This window comes from Verticillium nonalfalfae (assembly GCF_003724135.2).
Source record: "Verticillium nonalfalfae strain VnAa140/NRRL 66861 chromosome Unknown scaffold_240, whole genome shotgun sequence".
NCBI lineage: Eukaryota > Fungi > Ascomycota > Sordariomycetes > Glomerellales > Plectosphaerellaceae > Verticillium > Verticillium nonalfalfae.
In genome coordinates this window covers 8,312-21,760 of record NW_021167465.1, presented here as the reverse complement: position 1 = coordinate 21,760, position 13,449 = coordinate 8,312, and the positions used below count along the sequence as shown (strand labels likewise).

Below are 13,449 nucleotides of genomic sequence, written 5' to 3'. Positions count from 1 at the left end.
GGGGATTGTTCGTCCTTCTGTTATACTCACTCATTTTGTTGATGCCTCCGACGGCACCAAGGCCAGTTGCGCTTGCTGGAGGCTCGGCTGTCTTGGACGGCCGTCTATATGATTCTGTAAAGACATTGGAGAGTATGTCGTAGGGGTCAAACTGGGAGCGCAAACGTCAGCATAGTGTCCCGGGGGCAGACATGGTGCACAGCAAGGCAAGAAGCATATGCAGGGTGGTCTTACCTCATTCTGCACGAGATCTTTGATACGCCTTCGGTCCCGCGCCGGCAGCTGCATGACCTCGCCCTTCAACCGCCGCTCGGCGGCATCGCCCGACACGGGTTTGCTGCCGGTATTCGTGGCGGGCTTGTCGTTGGCGCTGACCCAGGGGGCGAGCCCCTGGTCAGGCATCTCTCTCGTGACATTGCCGTAGATGGCGGCGACGAGCTGGTTGTGTAGGTGCTCCCTGTCGCCGCCAAGCGATTCGAGAATGGGGTCGATGCGCTCGGCGTACTCGGCCTGGTTGAGGCGGCCGATGAGGAATTGGGTCAGGGACTCCTTGTAGATGGCCCAGTGCTCGACGCCGATGGCCTGCTTGAGGGCTGTGTATAATGGTTCGAGATCGATGCGGGCGGGGATGATCTGACTCGTCTTGCCGGTCTTGAGGGTGCCGGGGGCCGAGACGGTGATGGACTTGTTGGAGAGGACGGGGGTGGTCAGGCCGATGGCGGGGCGGCTCAGAGCCGCGGGGTCAATGTCGGGCATGGCAGCGAAAAGGCCGCGCGATGGACACTGGAAGAAGTGATGAGGGGGGGTTCAATGTCGGTTTCGAAGGGCGGAGATGGAGAGGCGATGGCTCGTTGTTGCTCTACAGAGCGAGGGCGCGCGACAGTGGTCGAGGATGCAGGGTCGAGGCTAGGGGTGGTGCTGGGGGTCGGCAGTCGAGTCGCGTGCGGCCAGTGAGCACAGCGCGCCGCGAAAATAGTGTCATGGGCCGCACTGTTCGACAGAGGGAAGTGAAGCGATCATGGGCAGCGGTTCAGACGGATGGAAATGGTGTCATGTGGTCGTGGGGTTGATGGCGACGGAAGGCGAGGGTTGACGTAGAGAAGATGCGATGGCTTTGGCATGTCGTTGGAATTTTGTCCGAGCTTCCAATCGCAGAGCCCACGGCTTGAGCGAAGCCCACGCACGGCTTGGGCGACACGACCAGATAGGCACCTAGGTACCTAGGTAGGGGTGGGCTTGGGGGCCTTCCGCGTGGGCAAAGGTACATTGCACTGGGGGCGTGCACGCACGACGACAGAGGTACAGGCTACATGCCCCTGGCCTCGCCTGTGGACGACGTTCTGGGCGGGCAGTCGTCCCTTGACGCTCCCAGCCCCAGCAGCACCTTCCTGACGCACGGCACCTCCCTGAAGCACGGCACCTCCCTGGAGCCCGGCACCTAAACATCGAGTCGCGTCCCCAGCGCGTCGCCCTGTGTGTCTTTTAGGTGCCAACCACAGACCACAGGCGCGCCTCCCTCCACCAAGCTGTCTGGCGCAGCGCATCGCGGGGCACCGCTTCGGTTGACTCGATTGACTCAATCTCAATCCATCACGCTGCTCCCCCCCCAAAACCCCAGCTGTCATCTCCGTCACCGACTTGGGCATCCTGCCACTAAACATGTCATCATGTCCAGTCGCGAGCATCGCATCGCCAGCGCCGCCGATAGTCTGATCACCCACCTCGTTCCTGGCGACCCCGACGAAGACGACGCTGCTGCGCAAGAGAGATATGACAATTGTTACGACCTCGTCAACGCCATAATCTCTGGGTAATGCCACCTCCAGCCTGATGTCTTCCAACAACACCACCCCTTGACCCTCTCGTGATGAACCACGGCCCGCTAACCAGTGAACCCTCACACAGCCCCGCCTCCCCCGCCATCACCTCAGACGTCAATCACGCCTCGGAGCTGATACGAAGCAAGCTCATCCAGAGCAACCCCAGCCAGGCCCTTCGCTTCGCCAACCTCTATACCCGACTGCTATCCCTCCCCGTTCTCAATCAGAAGTGGGCCATCCTCTACCTCCTCTACCAACTCTCCGACTCTCCAGACCCCGACGAACCTCTGCCCCTCAGCCCACTCCCACCCGCGCCGCGAGCCGCCAGCCCTCATGATGCAGCGAGGCGGCCCGACGTGGACCGCGTCTCCAAGACGTCGACGCCCGTGTCAAGGATGGAGGACGAGGCCTTCAGAGAGGCATTCGCCCAAGAAGGCCTGAAGAAGTTTCCGCCCCAAAAGGCCGCCAAGAGACCTGCGTCAGACGACGAAGACAGCACTGCCGAGAGCCCCAAGAGGATTGTGGCCCTCAAGTCGACTCTGCTGGCAGACAACTACACCGAGATCGAGCCTTCCGAGACGGCTCTGCTGCGCGACCTCCCCTTTACTCTGCAGGGACTGTCCTCTACCGCCCTTCCCTTCCCCAAGCAAGATACCCTCACCCTGCCGCCTACCTTGCCTGCTCCCATCATCTCACTTCTGCACACCCTCGCCGAGCCGTCACTCCTCTATCGCAACCTCGACGCCTTTGTCACGTCCTCCGCCGAAGGCCTTCTCCGCCAGAGCCTGCGCGCAGCCATCAGCGGTGAGCTGCGTGCCTATCTGAGCCTCGTTGCCACGCTCGAAGGCCAGATCCGGCGTGCCCTTTCGACGCTCGACGAATCCGCCCCTAGGGGCGGCATCGGCAAGGCCGGTGTGACGCTTAAACGGTGTGTTGTTTGGACGAGGGAGGCCACCATGGGCCTCCGTCTCATGAGTCTCGTCGCAGAAGAGTCGGAGAACAAAAGGGGCGGTCAGCTGATCTCCTTGATCCACGGCTTTTCCGCCTCGCATGGAGACCCCATGGTGGCCGCTTTTGCAGAGAGGCTCCTCGCCCACGTTACGAGACCTTTCTACGACATACTGCGCCGCTGGATCTACGATGGTGAGCTTCTCGACCCATACTGCGAGTTCTTCGTCAAGGAGCCCAAGCAGACCGACGAGCCCAAGACAGCGGCCAGCAGCGTCTGGGAAGACAAGTACGAGATTGACAAGGGCATGATTCCCAGCATCATCACCCAGGACTTTGCTCAGAAAGTTTTCCTCATTGGCAAGTCCCTCAATTTCATCCGGCACAGCTGCGGCGACTCGCAGTGGGTGGAGAACTATTCCAAAGACGCATCCAAAGAGCTGCGATACGGAGACACAGAGACACTGGAGGCCTGGATAGACGAAGCGTACAAAACCACCATGAAACGTCTCATCGACCTCATGGCCAACAAGTTCCACCTCTATGAGCACCTACAGGCTCTCAAAGATTACATCCTTCTCGGCCAGGGCGACTTCATCGCCCTGCTCATGGAGTCCCTCGCCGCCAACCTCGACCGGCCTGCCGGCGCGCAGTACCGTCACACGCTGACCGCACAGCTGGAGCATGCTATCCGCGGCTCGAATGCCCAGTACGACTCCCCCGAGGTCCTCCGTCGCCTCGATGCCCGCATGCTCCAGCTTTCCCATGGAGACATTGGCTGGGACTGTTTCACGCTTGAATACAAGATTGACTCCCCGGTGGATGTCGTCGTTACGGAATGGGGCAACCGACAGTACCTCAAGGTCTTCAACTTCCTGTGGCGCATCAAGCGCGTCGAATTTGCCCTGGCGTCTACGTGGCGCAAGTGCATGACCGGCGCCCGCGGCGTCCTGCAGACGGGGGATCCCAACGTCGTCCAGACGTGGAAGTCGACACGCGGCGTGCTCGCCGAGATGATCCACTTTGTCGGCCAGCTTCAGTACTACATCCTCTTTGAGGTCATCGAGTCCTCCTGGGGCGAGCTGCAGGACCGCATCCACCGCGAAGGCTGCACCCTCGACGACCTGATCAAGGCGCACACCCGCTACCTCAACGACATTACCCACAAGGGACTCCTCGGCGCCAAGCGCACCGCCCGCCAGCAGGCCCCCGAGCTCAACCCCGCCGGCGAGGACGACCGCACCTCCTACCTCGCCCAACTCGGCGACCTCCTCCGCACCATGCTCACCTACCGCGACTCGGTCGACGGCCTCTACTCCTGGTCCGTATCGGACTTTACTCGGCGTCAAGAGGCCGACGTGCGCTTCTCCACCCGTCACGCCGCTGCCAAGGCTGCCGACGACGACGACGACGCCGCCGCCGCGCCTGGCGGCACCTCGGCCATCGCCTCCGAGTTCCCCGCCCTCCACGACCGCCTGCGCCAGCTAGGCGCCTCGTTCCGCACGCGCCTGCAGATCCTCCTCGGCGACCTCGCCTACCAGTCCGACGTCGACATGCGCTTCCTTGGCGTGGCCATGAACTTCAACGACGTCTACCAGCCCGCGCGCCGCAAGGCCAAGGCCGCACCCGGATCAGCAGCCTCGGACGCAAAGGCGAGCACATCGGGTGCCGCCGCGGGCAAGGGAACGAGGTAGGTCAGCGTATCAGACCAGGCGCCGGTCGCGGGGCGGGGAGGGAGGTGGGGGGGCATTGTGTCCTCTTATACCGAAAGGTGGCGGTCGGATTCCATGGATCACGGATTGCGCGAGGCGCAACTTTATGACTAGACCAACTTTGACTCTTCAATTTTTGACGACAGTACATGACCGAACCGAGCCATGTCGTGAACTTTGTTCAATGCATCGAGCTCGTATGATTGAAAAAAAGGGTAGCAAGTCATACCCCGTTGCAAGGCTTGTGTCGACTGGAATCTCTTGTTCACTCACGTGGTCGAGGCAGACATGTCACTTTTGATCCAGAGCGCAAAGTAGGTCGTAATCCTCGTGCCATTTCATCATAGAATCATGAGCTAAAGACGGCTCTCTCCGCGAGAACCCACCTGGCCAAAGATGATACATCTTGGTACCCTGTCCCTTGAGTATGGAGACAAGCCCTCCCTCTCTGCTTACTTTGACACAATTACTTCCACCACCTGACACGGCACCCTCTTGACCGCTGCCTGTGCACCTTCACAACCCGTCTCCCTTCAACGAAGGAGGGACAAGCTGGACGCCACGGCGAGTGGCCTCGTGTGCCTGCGTGTCCGCCCGCACCGGACCACTGGCCGTGTGGGCGATCACAGCCTCTCCTCTCCTCGTGAGCCACGTTGACGTCTTCTCTCCTTCTGTTCCCGTTCCTTTGATGCCCGATCCGTTTCTTTTTGACCGTTCGCGATAGGTCGATGTCTCGACGCAACTATTTCGCCGCCCCACCCAGGGGCGCCCAAAGTCCAACACTCATTGTATTAGTCTATACACGCAAGTGACAAAAGCACTTGCAAATCAGCGGTCGGATGTGTCTCTGCTCGGCGCTGTTCGAGCAACACACCCTGATCCGCAGAAAAATGGATGTCTGTTTTGTTCCCATTCTCAGAAAACGATGAGGAAACTAGTGTAGCGATGTCGTAGTAACGCCATCGTCATAGCTTCCCAGTGTGATGAGCATGATGGTGAAATCAACAAAGGGAAACCGGGTGACGGTGGACGTGCGCACATCGCTGGGAGGAAAAAAACGCCGCTGCAACCCAATGCTAGCCACTCAACCGATCATAAGGTTGGTCGTGGCGTCGTCATGTCTCATATCAATATATGCTTCGCCATGAGTCGAAGCTCAGAGTACTTTCTACAGCACTCAAAAATGTTAAGGGGCACTGTGAAATCCAAATGATTCCTCCGCACCCTGCTCGAGGAGAAAGTAACCAGAACGGTACGATTCAGATCCTCTTCTGCGCTGATCAGCTCTGTTCAAATCAAGAACGCTGCATAAGCTCAGTGTCGTCATGTTGTTTAGTTGAGGTGAAGATGGTTTCGTCCTTCACACATCGGTCATCTCTGTATCCTCATCAGAGCTGATAGTGGCCATGTCGCCAGGTCCCCAGACGCCCTCGAAAACCGTGGCGGCTGATCGTCGGCGATCAGCGACCCAAGTCATTCCGGCGGACCCCAGAAGCTGCTGAATCGTGGGGCGCTCACTCGGCTCAGGCTTCGTCATCCATCGGACGACCTGGTCCAGTGAGTCTGGGTGGAAGGCGTCACACATGAAGTCTGGGGGAGACAACAGCTCCGACCGCTTAGGCGAAGAGATAGGGCTACTGCCTGCGTGGAAGGGCGGTTTGCTGAAGGAGTCGTTGAAGTTGACGGCAATGTCTGAGACAATGCTTTGGTTCAGCGACAGGTCGTCTTGCGACAGACCAGTCGGAACGCCAGCCACATCTCTGATTTGCGTCGCAGAACTCGCGCTGAAGGTCAGGCTCGGGACTTCGGAAAAGTCACCAGAACGCAGCGCGACCCATGCAGGACCATTGTCTGGGAGAACAACGTTGCAAGCCATCTCGACAAGAATAAGTCCCAGAGAGTAGATATCCGCAGGCTTGTCAAATTTGCCACGCAGGATCTCGGGACCGATGTATTCTCTGTCGCCCTCGGCGTCAACGCCCTTTGCAGCAGGCCATGCGGTCGCCAGTCCGAAATCACCAATCTTGAGGATACCCTCAAATGTTATGAGGATGTTAGCAGGCTTCAGGTCCAAGTGGATGAAGCCAGCGTCGTGAATGCTCTGCAAGCCCTACAGTTCGCGTTAGATGGGACTCGATGATCAGAATGGAAAGAGACGTACCAGGCTGATGTCATGGATGACCTTCCAGATGCGGAAATCGTCCAGCCTGCCCTTGCAACCAACATTGCTCAGGAACTTGTCGAGAGTTCCCTCGTCGCAGAATTCCGTCTGGATGAACAGATGGAGCTCGTGCTCCCAGCTGTCTACATAGTGTATGACATGATCGGCGTGCGTCAGAGCTTGAAGTGCGTGAACCTCCCTCATTTTGTTCTCACGGTCTTTGGGGCCCATGATGGCGCGGCGTGCCTTCTTGACCGCATAGATGCGATCAGGCTCAGGGCTACCAGGAGAGTGGCGGCTAGGGGTGCCGTTGAAGATGGAGAGGAACGAGGCGCGGGCCGAAGTGCACTTGACGACACGGAAGACCGAGGAGAACTCGCCCTTGCCCACCAACTCGACCTTATCAAAGCGCGCGTATAGGGAATCGTCAATGTCGCCATTGCCACGGCCATTAACGGGCGTCATGAGCTGAGTACCGACGGACTGGAACGATTCGCGTCCAGAAGGTGTGACGGGGGGGCGCACGCCCTGAGATGGTGTTGATTCGTGTGCGTTGGAGATGGACAGACAGCTGGCATCAGGAATGATGACGGCGGCCTGCGGTGTCCTGGGAGTATGCTGCTCGACGGGGCTGGCTGAATGGAGGCATGATATGTTAGTCAATAACTTCTTCGGAGATTCGAATGCCGAGGTCCTTATCCGAGTTCGCAGGGGCGAGGGTGTATGAAACCCTTTTCTGGTTCTCGAACGGCCCAAGGACGGCAAAGCCAAGTGTAGGGAAGGGGTGGCAGCGTGGCAGAGAGGAGTGACAGAGTAATCTGGGAGTGCTGTAGATTGGTCTGCGTCATTCCGCGGGCTGCTGTGTCGCCTCGTATGTTGTGACTCACCAGTCGATTCTCGAGAGATCTCGGGTCGGACGGCAGAAAAGGGAATGCTGATGGATCGATTGGCGGTTGGGCTCTCGGCACCTAAGCGTCTGGCGGAGAGGTTGCCGAAAGTCGGGGTGGTGCTCTGCTTCGTTGGTGTCGGAGGGGCGTCAATGTCAACGCCCAAAGGAATGACATGGTTGCTCTCAAAGGTGAACTTCTTATCCTCGCCATCAAGACTGAGAAGACTGCCCCTGCGACCGTGGCGAGGACCTAGGCGATGGAAGATACCGAGGCCCTTGCTGGAATTGCCGAATCCATTGCTCGACTGAATACTTGAGCTGAAGGGCGAGGCAGGGGGGTTGCCGAACGAAAACCGGCCGCCATTCCGCTTCATGGCGCTTCCGGGCGGCGGCGGGTAGGTGGCAAAGCCGTGTGTGGGCTTCTTACAGGGCGTGTCAGGCATGGTGAGCTTTGGCTCCTCCTCCGGGTTTCGATTGACCTTGGAGATGAGGCCCGTAGACATGAACGCGCCTGCCCAAGGCTTGACGTCCTTGAAAGGAGTCACATTATCGTCCTTCCGAGGGGGGGCGCCACCACCATATGGCAGCGACTTGGCAAAGTTGCTAGGGGCGGATGGTTTCGCAAAGACGGCCGGGAGTGCCTTCTCAACAATGACGGCAGGCTCTTCTTGCAGACTGTTACCGCTGGATGAGGTGGTCAGCGTCTTCGATAGCGGGTGAGGCTGGTTGGACGAGCGATCGACCGGGTGTACGGAGGGGTTAGGGAGAGGAATGCTAGACGAGAATGGGCTGTCGCGATTGATCTGAGGAGGTAGAAACTGGTCGAGCGATAGGCGAGGACGGTTCTTGGCATTGGGTGTCGAAAAGTCTCCGCTCATCTGAGCTAGATGGTTCGCGCCCGAACGACGGCCCCACGAGCTTCGGTCATGCTGTCGCTGCTGAAGTGTGGATTTCCTTAACGACCCGGTCCTCCGAGGAATGGATGGTGCTGGCGGTGTGGGCGAAGGAAGCGGCTCACGGTGCGCGACCGAGCCACTGCCGAAAAGCTCGTATTCACGGTTGCTACTGCTGGTGTCGTCATGAATCTCGAAGTTCGTTGACGACGGGACGGGTGTCGACCCCCCAAAAATATTCGCGCCCGTCTCGGTATATCCGAAGCTCGCAATTCCGTGCAGACTGCGTCGTTTAGCAACGGGACTGCTAACATTCGGCTGGTCGAGATCCATGATAGCGTCGCTGCGCTTCAATGCGCCCGAACCAGCCGTTCCTGGCGGCAGTTCAGAATTGTCCATGGCTCGGAAGATGTTCTGATGCACAGAGCCGGAGACGTCGAGGTGAAGGCTGTGGCGGGATGACTTTTCCAGCGGTCTCCTTGGAATGGAACTCCTGGGAAGCGGGCTTCGTGGCGTGGTGGAGATGTTGTTGCTGTTGCTGCTATTGTTCTCCTGGCCGGGTGAGTCAGGGCCTGGCATAGAACCCGGAATGTCTGTCTCGTTGGTAACACTCAGGGTACGCTTGAGGGGCGACTTCGGGGATGCTCTCAGCCTCGAGAACGGCCGGGGAGGTGTCGAAGATTGCTTTTTCGCGGAGCGCAGCGAGAGCTTGACATTGGGGGAGAAAATAGAAGACGCGGTGGGAGGGGGGTGTTGGGGAGTTGTAGACACGAAGTTGGATGGGGGTGTAGTCGTGGCCGGCTGCTGTGATGGAGTCTGGCTCCTTGTGGACATGCTAGGGCTGTATCGGCGGCAAGGTGACCGATCCACGGGGGAGTGGGAGTTGTTTGGGGAATCCAACCCGTGCGGGTGCGGGTTGGTGCGAGCGAGGTTGAATCTTGATGGTGATCGTGAAAGAGATCGCCTCAGACTCCTGACAGAGGTAGCCAGGACGTCAACGTGATGAACGTGGGTCGGGCTCGGCACGGTGAGTGTGCCACCACCGCCGCCAGAGTAGGACATGGCTAGTGTGTGGACTTGTTCGAGGTCAAGACACCGATTTGAGGTCTGGGTACTGCGCCTTCCCAGACAACCGGAATTAGGATGCGCAGAGTGCAGACAAGTTACGAGGCAATGTGCTCGTATCTCGATGTTTGCGAGTCGAGTGTGTGCGATACTCCTTACTGCTCTCCGGAGAATGCGAGCAAGATTGGATCAAGCTTCCGTTGCGGCTTCCTGAGACGCAAAGATGACTGTGAGCACGCTCGTTGATGGGTTTCCAGTCGCTTGAGACTATTTTGGTACCACGGGTGAGCGCGCAAGGATACGTATCTGCGATATGCGTGTCGGCGAATCGCGGATAGAGAGGCGAGAGGGCGATGGTCTGTGGAATCTCCAACTGTCGAGGGATCGTGCAAAATGTCGCTTGGAGGGTGATGTGAGGCTGGGGAGAGAAGAGAACGCGGCGCGTTCAAAGCATGGCGTGGGATCGCAAGCAGATCACAGGGGATGAGGACCCATTCCCTCAGTCAAGTGAAGTGCTGCTGCGTTGCTTCTCTGTTGGCGTATCGAGTATCCGATGTCGATGCCGATGCCGATGTCGAAGTCGATGTCGGGCGGCTGCGCGCGGTCTCCGAGGAATGCGATCGATGGTTGAACGGGTTGGCAAGGTGAAGAGTTGGGAAGTCGAATGCTGTCAGTCAGGTCAGGTCATGCCGTGGAACTCCAGGTCGAGGAGAACGGAAATGGTAGGGCGGTTCAAGGTGGTGGTGGCAATGACGGGTGGTGCCTGGGGTGGGAGAGAGGGCCAGAAACTTGGACGTTGCAGAACGGCTAGTTGGCGGCAGGACAAAGGGGGCGAGGAGTAGTGGGCAGTAGGCGGCGGGAGATGGGACGAGATGTGTGTGTGCTTGTGTTGTGGTTCGGGAGCCAAAGTGGAGGTGCGTGTGCGTGTGCGGTGAGCTGATGCGCGAATGGGCGGCAGGCACGACGCACGATAACTGGGTCCTTCTACCTTCGCGGACGCGCGACCTGGAGTCCCCTTGTTTACTCTCTTACTTGTTCTGGCTAGCCTCTCACGTGATGGCGCGATCCAATGTTATGTGGCATTTATGGGTCTCTCCTAGCACGAGACATGAGGTCCTGCCGTTGGACGTCCTTGCCTTCGTGGTACAGACGGACACGAGGGCTGAGGAGAGAACGGCCGGTGTCGCGAAGAAGGAAGGAAACGAGAGAAAACATGAATCAGGTTCAGATTCACTGTCCAGACTTCTGTGGTCCAGGTCGCTGCCAACTCGATCATGTTCCTCGCTATCGCGGCATCAAGAGACAGTGAGCGGACCACCGCTGACGCGGTACGGGACCCGGGAAGAACCCAACGGTCTGGCATCGCAAGGGCCCCGGTCCTGCCACCTTTTTCCTGCCGTTCCTTCTGCCAGCGTTTTTCCAGCACAGCAATTGGTCATGGTGCCCGCGCCTCGTCTTTCGCCCGTCTCTGCCAGTCGCGCTCTCTCTCTCTCTCTCTCTCTGTGTGTGTGTGTACATGTAAATTTCTCTCCCAATGCTTCTGCAGGGACCCGCCCACGCTTCGCGCCCCCCTCCCCCTCCAGAGGGGGGCCTGGAGGGGGCGATCGGCTGCTCAAGACACCCTCTCTGCGAGGGGATCCCTTGCCTTTGGGCGTCATATGGCTGCCAGCTGGCCCAGATCTGCCATCAGGTTCCTGTATCGAGGCGCAAGCGAAGACGTCAGCACTGTTCTCTCCTCGCGTCGAGCGAGAGAGACACAGAGAGCCTGTCCGTCCGTCAAGTCCGATCCATCCTACAACCCCAGCGCGGGTACCAATAGTGCACGCACACCCCATCAACACCACCACCACCACCGCCGCCGACGACGACTCGGCAAAAAGAATGGAGATCAAAACAAAACAACAACAACAACATACACCACAACACAACCACCACCACAACAGTTGCAACTCACCATCCGGCGCCCCGAGTGCCCTCCAACCTCCAAGGCCCCCCTTCCCCTGCTTGGTGCAAGCCTTTTTCTGTCCCCCTATTCCATGCGCATTTTACTCCCCACCGATGACAGAGGGGGAGAGAAAATAGGGGGGGTTCCTGTAATTGCAATCCAATATTATGCTTCATGCTCTCTCCAGGTCTTATCTCGCTTGACCACCAGCCTCCGCTCGTCAATCTTTCCGCCCGTATGGGCCGGGGGGCTGGCGGGGACGCGGTGGAGAACTGCGTGGATGGCCTGCCACAGCCTGACCTCCCGCTCCGAGGAGGCCCAAGCACCTTGGCGGCTCGTAAAGTGTCTATGTGTGTGTGTGCCGGAACTTTTCTTACTCACACCCAAGCCAGCCCTCGGGGAGGCGCAATACCTCGTGAGGCGGCTGGGACGGACGGCTGGGGCAGGGGGGGGGGAGGCAATGGCAGTTGAAAGAGAAAGATCACGCTGGAATGTTGGTTGGCGAGATGGAACACCCGACTCAGCAAGTGAGACCTCTACAGCCTCCGGAGGGCTGCGCCGTCCGCCCCCGTGGGCGTGTTGCCCAGACAGACTTCGATACTTTGCAAATCACTGACTACCTGATGATGCGACGAGCTAGGTTGAGGACCCGTCAACCCCCCCTGTGGAGCCTGTCCCGGCCCAGCCGCACCTAGCCCTCCCGCTGCCTTCCCACCCAGCCTTGGGCCTTTCCCTTCTACATCCATCCGACCCCGAGGCACAGACTCCCGCCATCCGAGCGAAGTGCTTTGTCGAAGGGGGTGAACAAAGGGTTCTGTTGTTCCAGCTTGCTGAACCGCACACAGTTCGGATAGCGCGCCGCCCGTGGATCGATGTCCGAGCTTGTCCCTGAGTTGCAGATCTTCGCCGCCCGCGTTCATCAAACATCACACGTTGTTGGTCGTCAGCCCACCAAGGTTGGTTGTATCAGTCCATCAGGCGCATAGGGCAGCCCACCAGCCCAGGGTGGGAAAAAAAGACGGAAAAAAACAGGGAAAACGAGATGACCCTGATCTTGTACAAGGCCCGAAAGCACCACGGCGCCGCGCTAACGAGCATAAACATCGATATTGACAATCCCATCTGAAAATCAAATTATGCCCAGGGCGGATTTCGCAGTCGGGCATGAAGAGGTCCAATATTCACAATCCCTGACAATCATGCTAGCACTTCCCTCTGAAGGGCCAACCATACGACAACGAGGATGGCGCCTGTAAGGGGGAGAGGAGAGGGGGGGACACAAAGAACCCTTCATTCCAGAGGACACTCCACTAGTTCCCCAGCATACCACTCGTGTTTCCAACTGTTCGACTCCGCGACGTGACGAGACGTCATCCGCCCACCATGTCTTGGATACGAAGACAGGACGTCGCTACTCCGACCTCGCGTTTTCGCTCACTGGTCTTGTTGATGAGTCTCAGACAACAGTCTTTTGGTGTCGAAACGATGACAACATCACCACGTTGCGCTCCTGACAGTTTACCCTCGTCATGCGATCTTGAAGCACAGCCTGACAACCCCAGCCCTCTTGTGGAATGTGCTTCAAACGAAAGTTACCTCGGCGGCGGGGCGAGAGTATCGTGGGGTATCTGGAACCAAACGCTGTTGATTGTGCTTTGTCGCCATTTCGGCAGCTTTCAACCGCTATCAATGGAGCAAAAAAAGACGCTTAGTAGAGTCGGAAGAGTGAAGCCCTCCGTCCACGCTGGTCCCATGTCACTGCCAGAACCCAGGATCCCCCTAACAGGAACGCCTTGCTCATTCCTACGCCCTGAAGCCATAGCAACCACAGCCATCCAGCCTGACTGCGCCAGCAAGTAAGGGAGGCTGGTCGGAAACATGATCCTCTCCGCTGGTCAAACGCAAAAACACATCCCCACTTTCCACCCCATGTGATGACAGACGCCTGACTCCAGACCCGGGCCGACGTCTGTCGGGTATCATAAGTCGAAGGACCACACGATGCTGCCTACTAGC

General features: G+C 58.5%; 3 protein-coding genes across 3 annotated transcripts; 1 reads left to right on the top strand and 2 right to left on the bottom strand.

The window, feature by feature from the left end:
* Positions 1 to 30: 30 nt before the first annotated feature.
* HFI1 (transcriptional coactivator hfi1/ADA1) lies at positions 31 to 756 on the bottom strand (the record flags this gene model as incomplete). Its single annotated transcript, XM_028638554.1, has 2 exons — positions 31 to 151; positions 235 to 756. Coding segments are annotated over 2 exons (643 nt in total), but the record flags the coding sequence as incomplete, so codon positions are not given.
* Positions 757 to 1,667: 911 nt separating this feature from the next.
* On the top strand, positions 1,668 to 4,462 carry SPC98 (Microtubule-nucleating Tub4p (gamma-tubulin) complex component; the record flags this gene model as incomplete). The annotated part of the gene is made up of 2 exons (XM_028638553.1): positions 1,668 to 1,810; positions 1,906 to 4,462. The coding sequence occupies 2 exons, from the start codon at positions 1,668 to 1,670 to the stop codon at positions 4,460 to 4,462; spliced, it is 2,700 nt and encodes an 899-aa protein (XP_028490276.1).
* Positions 4,463 to 5,840: 1,378 nt separating this feature from the next.
* On the bottom strand, positions 5,841 to 9,485 carry D7B24_004381 (uncharacterized protein; the record flags this gene model as incomplete). The annotated part of the gene is made up of 3 exons (XM_028638552.1): positions 5,841 to 6,590; positions 6,642 to 7,276; positions 7,529 to 9,485. 3 exons carry the CDS (start codon positions 9,483 to 9,485, stop codon positions 5,841 to 5,843), a joined length of 3,342 nt encoding a protein of 1,113 aa, XP_028490275.1.
* Positions 9,486 to 13,449: the final 3,964 nt, after the last annotated feature.